This window comes from Buceros rhinoceros, unplaced genomic scaffold, assembly GCF_000710305.1.
Source record: "Buceros rhinoceros silvestris isolate BGI_N320 unplaced genomic scaffold, ASM71030v1 scaffold4926, whole genome shotgun sequence".
NCBI lineage: Eukaryota > Metazoa > Chordata > Aves > Bucerotiformes > Bucerotidae > Buceros > Buceros rhinoceros.
The window spans coordinates 17,211-26,504 of NW_010415671.1; the positions used below are offsets into that span (position 1 = coordinate 17,211).

The 9,294-nt window shown below is 47.6% G+C and overlaps 1 protein-coding gene across 1 annotated transcript; it reads right to left on the reverse strand.

Moving 5' to 3' along the window:
* Nucleotides 1–4,751: 4,751 nt before the first annotated feature.
* On the reverse strand, nt 4,752–6,197 carry LOC104494625 (lymphocyte antigen 6E; the record flags this gene model as incomplete). The annotated part of the gene is made up of 2 exons (XM_010137488.1): nt 4,752–4,960; nt 6,078–6,197. Coding segments are annotated over 2 exons (329 nt in total), but the record flags the coding sequence as incomplete, so codon positions are not given.
* Between the last annotated feature and the right edge of the window lie 3,097 nt (nt 6,198–9,294).

The window sequence follows — 9,294 nt, forward strand, 5'->3', positions numbered from 1 at the left end:
CAGCAGGAAGAGGCCAATGGCCTTGAGATGGCATATATGGATTTATCCCTCCCCACAGTCTATAGGATCAGCCTTATGTCTGTCCTCCTTCTGACCAGCCTGCAATCTCCAGCCCTGGGAATTGAATCCAAGCCATTTTCACTCAAAGCAAGAAATAATATCTGTAATATCTGCAGAACCATCAAAAATTTTGTTCCAAGTGCACTTTTTTTATTAATTCCATGTATTTTTATTAGAGTATAAGAAACAGTATGTAACATACACTACACTTACAGTTATGTTAATATATTTAAAGGAATCAGCGTTTCTTTATTCTGCTTATCCTGTTACAACAAAGGTAATACACAGTTACAAATCTCACATATATGTATTAGTAAAATCAACATTTCCGTGTAACCGTCTCAGTGAAATGAGATCATCCAACAAAGCTGAAATAAAATGTGTCAATATTTTTCCTGCAACACTTTATTGGCTTCATTATATTTTCATGAAGTGTCTCGATTTTGATGAGATGGTAGGGATTGGGCTGGGAAAAGCATTCTCTCAGAAAACGTTGGACCTGGGAAGCCTGTTAAGCCTTTCATGTCTCAATTTACACTATCAGAGCAAAGCCAGACAAATGAAAACATTCAATCTGTCTCTGATGGTTCTGATTCTCTGCTTTGCATGAAATTACTTGGTTAAAGACAGCTCCCCCTTGGCTCTCTACTCCCAATTTCATGTGTTAATCCTTCCTTCCTCAACAGTGAGATCTGTGCTTCAAAGCACCTCTACCAAGTCTAGCAGAAGCCAGTAGATGGCAGGACCAACCCAGGGCTTTGCTTCCCCCACGGAAACTCCCAAAATGCAAAATCGGGTGTGTTTATCCCCATTCCAGTTTGATAGCCTCAGACATCAGCTTCCCAGGGCAAAATAACTCCTTGAGGAGCAAGGAAGGATTCAGAGCCATCTTCATCCCAAACAGATGAGACCCACAACACCTCACTGCTGAGGATGACAGTGAAAGCACAGCCCAGATTCAGGGTGCAAAAGCACTGGGATCTCAGGAGCGAGGGGCTTGTGACAGGGCCCTAAACCTACCAGTACGCAGATGGGCACATCTGCCTTTCCTGCAGACAAGAGAGCATGAATACCGCATCCCAGCATGGAGGAACAGCCACCCAGATCGAGAGCTACCAGGCTTCCCACAGGGGTGGTGGGGCCAACAGTTTCCTTGATAGCAAATAAGTAATTTCAAACCCAGAACTTGAGTAAATTCATACCAAGCAAGGACATTCTTCGAGTAATGATGTGAGTCTGTTCAGTTATGATTAAGCAATTGGCTTTATTCTCAAAAACAGCTGGAAGAACTTTGTTCATTTTTAAGTCCTCCTTTTTGGCAAAGAGCGAACCTGGGTGGAAAGGGCTGGTGCTGCAGGAAGCTTTGAGCATGTGCAGGCAGTACACAAAAACGAGAGCCTCTGCGACGCCGGCGTAGTGGTAGATGGCAGCAGCTGCCATTGAAATATAGCCATTTCCAGGACGGAAGCACAGAAACCATTTTCTCATGAGCATGCTCCAAAATGGGCAGGTATTCAACTTCAGCTCTTCTTATTCTCCAGTCAAAACTGTTCTGGGTTATCTTATAGTTGTATGGAGCAAAGCTCCCTCCCCTCATAATCTCGTCTTGTCAGAAAAAGTGATATTCTGAGTTTCCTGCTGCAATTTTGATTTCTAATTCCACAGTCCAAGTAAGCACATTCAAAGCACTTAAGCGCTGTCCCACCGTGGCCCTCAAGTTCCAAATCAGGCATTTAGTTAAACAAGCCACCGGTTTTAATGCTCTATAAATGCTGGGTTCTTGCTATACATTTTCTTCTTATTATTAATGTTTTTAATTACTACAGCTGCACATTTTCAGGCCTTTCCACCCCTGGGCTTTACAAGAGCTGAGGTTCTCACATGACTTCTAGTGCTGGGGATTTGGGGGCAAAAAAAAAATCTGTAATAGGACCAGAAATTGCAAGAGTTGGCAGAACTGATCACATGATGCTTGGGATTAAACTGCTGAATAACATCTCTTGCATTTGACAAACTGTCATACCCTCCTTCTCTCTCAAACTTACATATACCTGTCAAAGAGAGCTTCGCTGTACGTGTTCGGAAGGAAAAACTGCAAACAGCTCTCCTACGTCCTACGTGTACAGGAATGTCGTACATGAGGAGGAGAGAGCGAAGAGGGGAAAAAAACCCTCCATGTGGAAACTGTTCATTACCTATAGGCTCAAGAACGTGTGAACTGACCTTCAGATCTGCCCCCTGGCAATATCTTTAATATGACTTTGTATTTGTATAGGGTAAGCGGCCTGCTGAATGCTCTTCCCACCAGCCCTTGCTCCCTCACATAACCCAGTCCTTGGCTCAAGCAAACTCTGAAATGCAGAGATAGGAAGGAGATGGTCATTGGAGGAGATAATGAGGTCTCAAAACCCTGCTCGTAGCTTGAGCCCATGGGATTGGGCAGCATGGCATCCTCAAGAGCCTTGTAAAGGCATGAAGAGGCATCAGGACACAGCTATGCTGATGGCTTTTAAGTTTAGTTCTTTGCTCACAGCAGAGGGTAATAGAGTCCAAAACCAAGATGCCCTTTACCTGGTGGCTAGAAAAGACTTACAGCCCCATCACTTGCAAGGTAGAGTACTCTGGGCGCTGCCTTGGTCTCACTACAGCATCTACTCACAGCAATTGGCGAGGAACAAATTAACCCTGCAAACGAGGTTTCTAACCCTCTTGGGAGGAAGGCTCAGTCACAGAGAAGCTAGGAAATATTTACCCCATTTCTGGTATTTTTTTTCCCCAATTTTCTCTGTGCTACACATGCATAGCAGAGGTTTGCGGCACACCTCAAGCCCTGTGGTCCCAGCAGGCGAGGGAGAATGCATTAACCAGAGGAAGGCACATCTGAGGACCAACGAGACGAGTGATACGTTCTTACCAAGCTCATCACCTAATTGCAGGTCACGTCACCATGACCAGCCCCTCCTGTTGTAAAGGCTGTCATTAGCGTCTGCGTCATTTTAATTAAAAGGGCAGGAGGAAAAAACATGTAACCACTTTTGTTGCAAACATTTCTATACATCTGCACACCATCTTTCAAAAGAAGCTGTTTATCACTCATTTAAGGTATAACTGAATGGCATGTGCAGCTTGAGAGTCTGTTTTTTGACACAAAATAGGACAACAAGGAGAGCATAGCTACAAAGTGCCATGCTACCCCTGATTCTTGCTGCTAGAAGAGAAAGATAACCCAGTGCACCTCTGATCAATCAGTGGAAGTGACAGCAAGTTTTCACTTGACAGCTTAAGGCTCAATTTTGGCCTGTTTTGTGTCTAGCAGGTCCACAGAGAGGCAAAGCAGGACACGTCTCCCATGGGACAGCTGAGAAATTGGAGGAGTGATGTTGCCAAAAGATCTGGGAAGAGGCAAAGCAGGACACGTCTCCCACGGGACAGCTGAGAACTTGGAGGAGTGATGTTGCCAAAAGATCTGGGAAGATCCTGCGATGTGAGAGACAGCAGGAGTAGCAGGTTTGGTGGTGAAGCCACCTTGTGTAGTCCACATGCACCAACAGCCCATCAGCCACGGATTGCAGGTTGAACCTAAAGATCTCAGTATTGACATCTTTGCCTCTGACTTCACTAAGCTTTGCAAACAGTCCTGTTGCCCTGGATCATTTAGGTATCAATGTTATCATCTGTCACCATCACGAGTCCAGTGTGGGGAAATCGAAGCACCAAGTCTTTGTAACATGCAGACTAGCTTTTAGAGGTTGCTCCCGGTGCGTTGCTCCAGCAGGAGTAATGGGGTTGAGCGAGACTGCAGTAACAGGCATTTTTCACTAAACTGCACGTGGAAAAGGCGATTCCCAAGAGAGTTAAAACAAGCCGGCCCAGGAGTGTTTATTGGAAAGGACAGCAACAGGGAGGAGATGGACTTGCTGCTCAGAGGTGAACTGGAAGGAATGCTGAGATGAAGCACTCAGAAGCCACTTGAGAGGGTAAGAGGCCCTCATGATGGGTGTAATATTTGGGTTTTCCATAACAATGTTTCTAGTCTCTCAGTCTGGAGCAAGGAAACACACAAAGCACACATCCCATCTCAGGTAACAACAGGAGCATGTTTATTCAGGTCTGGCACTTACAGAGCTCGGAAGGACAAGGTACACGTCATTCGTTTTCCAGAAAAGTCAGCCCAGGATCAGAAGAAATGAAACGATTTTATAAAAAGAGACTGCAGCTGCAAGGGGCCAGGAATGTGTCTCCCTTTGGGTCATGCATCCCCATGCCCGGTCACCCATGTGCTGGGCATGCTGGTGCCAGGCACCTCTGCGGAGGCAAAAGGCAGGAACGTCTGAATGCTTGACCAGGTGGTGTCTGGGGTTCATTGGGTTCTCGGCCAATCCCAGCCTTGTTTTAACCAATCTTAGAAACGAGGTGGGGAGTATTAGGTATAAAAGCAGGAACCCTTCCAAAACGATCCACCTTTGCCAAGAAGGTGTGAGAGTGCACTGGGGTAAGTCCACAGAAGAAGGAGAACAGCTTGGCCAAACCGCCCAGGTCTCCAATGCTGGAAGAGCAGAAAGTCTGGGAAATAATCATCTTGGAAGCCTGCTGAGAAGTAGAGGATCTCCTTGCAGACAGCAGCAGAGAACATATTGGCTAATGAGACCTGCGACGGCCCATGGAAGACGGCTCGTCCTCAGCCAGCCCCATCATTCGCGAGCCCGGAGGACATAGATGAAGCTAACAAGGACTCCCAAGGCCAGAACCGCGTAGCTGGCTTTCACGCTGCTGGAACCACTGATGTTGCAGAGGAAGGAGTCGCAGCAGTAAACAGAGGCAGCCGCTATGCCAAGGTTAATCCCAGCGCTGGGGCAAATGGGAGAGCATCCCTTGGAGATGGACTGGCCAGACTTGCCGCCTGAATTTACATTGGGGTGGGGAGAATGGAAGAAAAAGCAAAAGGAGATGGGTTTAGATTGTTTTTCAGCTTTCTGATCACCTGCTCTGCAAAGGAAATAACAACACAGAAATGGTGGCATGGAGAAGATGCAGTGCTTCTCAGCGTCAGCCTATGACAGCAACCTCAGCCAGCCCACAGATTTCAAAAAACACCTGTGATAATCTCCCACACAGGCCCTAGAGACCATGCAACACCCCAGGGACACCCCTTCCAGGCTGTCAGCCAAAGTTTGGCTGCAATGGCTCCGGTGAAGTATCTCAAAAATCCCACTCAAGCTTGACACCAGGTTTCCTCAAGGGAGACAGGGAGCATGGACCCATACAGAGCACTGGGGAGGCACCTGGGAGCAAAGTCTGTGTTTCAGGCATCGGCCGCGAGAGAGGCGCAGCACACATTTAGCAGCAGGAAATAGGAAACCATTAGCACTGTGCTAAAACAACAGGTTTATAAAAGCTCCCAGCCCCCATCTGTGCGTGCATGACCCACCCACGTTGCAGACCGCGCAACTGAGGCATGCAACATCCCTCCCTCCTGCAAGGGAGAGCAAGGCAAGCCAGGCTGGGCTCTGTGTGGTGCAGGAGAGCAGCCTGCTTCCCTAGGAGCAGCTGATGAGAAGCACAGATCCCCCTCAGATCTTTCCTGGCACTTAGGGATGAAACCTGCAATTCTCCTTTCCTGGCAACCCCACCTCGTCCAGAGAGAGCAAAGAAGCAAAGCTGGGACTCAGGGACGAACAGCCTGAACACAGGGGAAAAGCAGGAAGGGCAAGCCTGGAGCTTCCTACACAGCAAGCCTGCAGCGTCCTCCACACTTTCACTTATTCATCAGCAACCGCTCCGCCTCCACCTCGAAATTCCCCTCGGACTCCCAGCGTTGGTGCAGGCACGTGGGCTTTAACGTGACTCCCTCTGGCAGCATGTCCCTTGTAAAAATTCCCTTGGGATGGTCCTACACTCAGCTGCTAAGCAGAGCTTTCCCCTTTTTCCAGCCAAAAGAAGCAAAACCTTGCTGCAGCTCCATGGGTGACCTCGGAGAGCAGCCAAGAGGGGCAGGGAAAGGTCCTGTCATCACTCACCGATTCCCACTCCGACATACGTTGTCACACAGTGGTTTTCATTCTCCCCGCACTTGACAGGCGTCAGGCAGGCCCAGTTGGAGGATGCATCTGAGCACGAAAAGCAGATGAGCGTGTGGGCTGCAAGAGAAAGGCACACCTCGGTTAGGGGCTGGTAGGAAGACCTCCTTGCCTGGTGGACCCCACCTCTGACACATGGCACACACCACATCTGGCCACAGCCATGCTTGCTACTTCAGCTGTATCAAACCGCAGGAGGTTTTTCCCCAAAAAATTGGCCAAGTGAAGGGTTCAAACATAAGGGATATATTCCAAGCCCTTGGCAGGATCAGCCAGCAGCTAAAGCCTTGATACAACCGCAGTCACCCTGGTACTTTATGGCATGTTCCTGTCTGCACCAAGACTGGGTTGAAGTCACAGCTGCCACTTTGAAACTAAGCAATGAAGGCAAGTTCAGGCTTGCAACCTGGAAACTGAGGTTTGGGTTTATTCAGCTCAGCTATCGCAGTCGTTCGTGGGAAATGCTCCAGGCATGACCATGGGTTTGAGCTTTCCACAACCTGCCTTTGGCAGCAGGGCACAAAGCTCAGGCTATGCTTGAGCTAGTGCATGTGGTGGAAACGATTTCTCAGCTGGAGCAAGCCAAGCATTGCAGCAAGACCTGCAAGGACTTGCACTGTCCCGCTATCCAGGGAAGTCATACAACTATGAAGGCAGCATAGAGAACCAACCTTTTTAATCTGGAGCAGAGGGATAGCGAAAGAGCCATGCCTTCCTCCAAGGCAGGTCCCCTAAATCGTTTATCCTACACCAGCAGGTTGGGCTGCACCAGCTGGTTCCCATCCCTCATCCTTCAGATCTGCCCAAGAAAGAGGAAAGACTATAAAACAGCATTCACTGGTGGGAAAAGGTTTCAGAAACAGCCTGGACCAGTGACTCAGCAGGGACATATGCACTTTGCAGTGGACAGATGATCTTCTCTGTATTTTGCATACAAGAACATCACATCCACACTGCAGTTGTTGACCTACATACGCAGACAGATCAGGTCTGCTCCCGATGTTTCATGAGCTCTAATTTTTGAGCATTCAGACAGCAAGCCCTTCCACGAGGCACTACCTTTTGCTTCTCTGTTTACAGGATACAAAACAGAGTGGGAGCTGATTCAGGACGGGGAATGCAAGGCACTATCATTCATTCCTCCTCCTACCTCTTTCAGCCCCACCAGAAACAGATTATCCTAAGGAGGTAAAGTCAGAGAAGCCCTGGGAGAGGTTGCTGAGGCTCAGCAGTCCCTGTCATGGAGTATTTTGAAGAAGCTGGACAAATATTGGTCAACAGCTATCTCACTCCACCATGGAACTGCATGATCTCTTGAGGTTCTTCTCAATTCTGTTTCTCTCAGGAAAAGAAAATCTTTTTACAATAAAACTGGGAAAAACCCTCAGTTGTTCTCAGAAGAATGACTCTTGAGCAGCCATGGCCAAGGCACCAAAAGAAAACAAAAACTTAATCTCAAGGAAATGGACTAAAGCGAGTTAGTGGGGGATCCTGAATGTCACATCAGGGCAGCCAAATGACTCTGCTTTGGAGACCAAGCAAACACCACAACTCCCTAAGCAAGAATTTCCTGGACTGTCTCATACACCCTCCAATGATCATCAGCCCGGCAACGATCCTTGCAACAAAATCAAGTTACCTGAGCATGGTAACGCGGCAGCCACAACCTACACACAGCACCCAGGATTACAAGGTCACCAGTGAGTCAAAATCCCCAGGAGAGTTTCATCAGTGGACCTTGCCTTGGGTTGTAGCAGAGGAGGAGGAGGACGGAGCAAGCCAGTGAGTCTACAGGCTGTCATTGCCCCTCGCTGAGCTCTCAGAGCATTTCCATGGGTAGGCCGAAACCCAATCTGGGACCTCAGAGTGAAGCCCACCTCCCTCCTGCTCCCTTGTCCTCAGCATGTTGCTGCTCTCAAGTCTCAGATGACCTGTCCCAAACCCTTCTCCTTGTAACCAGCCTGAGGAGGCAAATTGACTCATCCCATTTCACAGGATCCATCTGCAACCAGGAATGAAGTGGATTACCGGCTTCCTGTGGGCATTAAGGCAGGAACATATGCCCCCATATGTATTTGCTCACCATGCTGAATGCACAAGTCAAGTGGTGCAGCGCTATTCATTATGGCTTAGAGGTTCCAGATACAAACACAGTAATAAAACATCAGAAATATTTGTACATGCACATAAAAGTGCCTTTAGGCATTAAATTCTCTGACACGTGACTCCATAGCATCTCCAACCTGTCCCCATATTTTTCTTTGTCACATCTACCCACTACCCCTTAATAAAGACCAAAACCTTCCCAGGACAGGCAAGTCTTTCAAGGTAGTTTAAGAGGTGAACAATTCAGTCAAAACTAGTGCCACTTTCTGTCCCAGCAAAACAGGTAACTAAAAAACCCACTGCAGAGTTACGAGAGCAAGTGCGTTTTAGACAAAAGGCAGGAGAGAAGGGGTGGAATTGGTGGAATTACTTTATGCAGCTGGAGACAGAGCAAAGAGTTGGAGCTCAAGGCTCAAAAAAAAAAAAAAAGCCCAAGACTGAACAATGCAAAAGGGAAGCTTCATTTTCACCACCCAGAAAATGCAGCGACAAAAGGCAGGAGAGAAGGGGTGGAATTGGTGGAATTACTTTATGCAGCTGGAGACAGAGCAAAGAGTTGGAGCTCAAGGCTCAAAAAAAAAAAAAAGCCCAAGACTGAACAATGCAAAAGGGAAGCTTCATTTTCACCAACCAGAAAATGCAGCAGAAGAATTTACGTATTTGTTTGCTGCTCGGCTCCTTGGGAAGAACAAAGAGCTCCCAAAAGAGAGTGGATCATCTGGGGGAATTCCTCAGATAAGAGGTTGAATCTTTTCTTGCAAAGAGCAATGCAGGGAAGAAAAAAAAAACCAAGAAGCCTTTAAGAGCCCGCTCAGCAGCAATGCTGAAAAATGCTGTTGCTTTGGCAGCTCTTCCATTCAGTAACGCTCTTTCCTTTTCCAGCGCTCTTAGCCAAGACCCTTATACACCATATGCAAGATCTTCAGGGGACTTTGAGCAGGGGGTAAAGCTTTTCTGCATGTGCTGGAAGTGTTTAGGAATAAAGCTACCTGCAACAGACCCTTTTGCTTGGCTAAGAACTTTCTTTAACGCTGAAAGGTTTGGGGTTTTG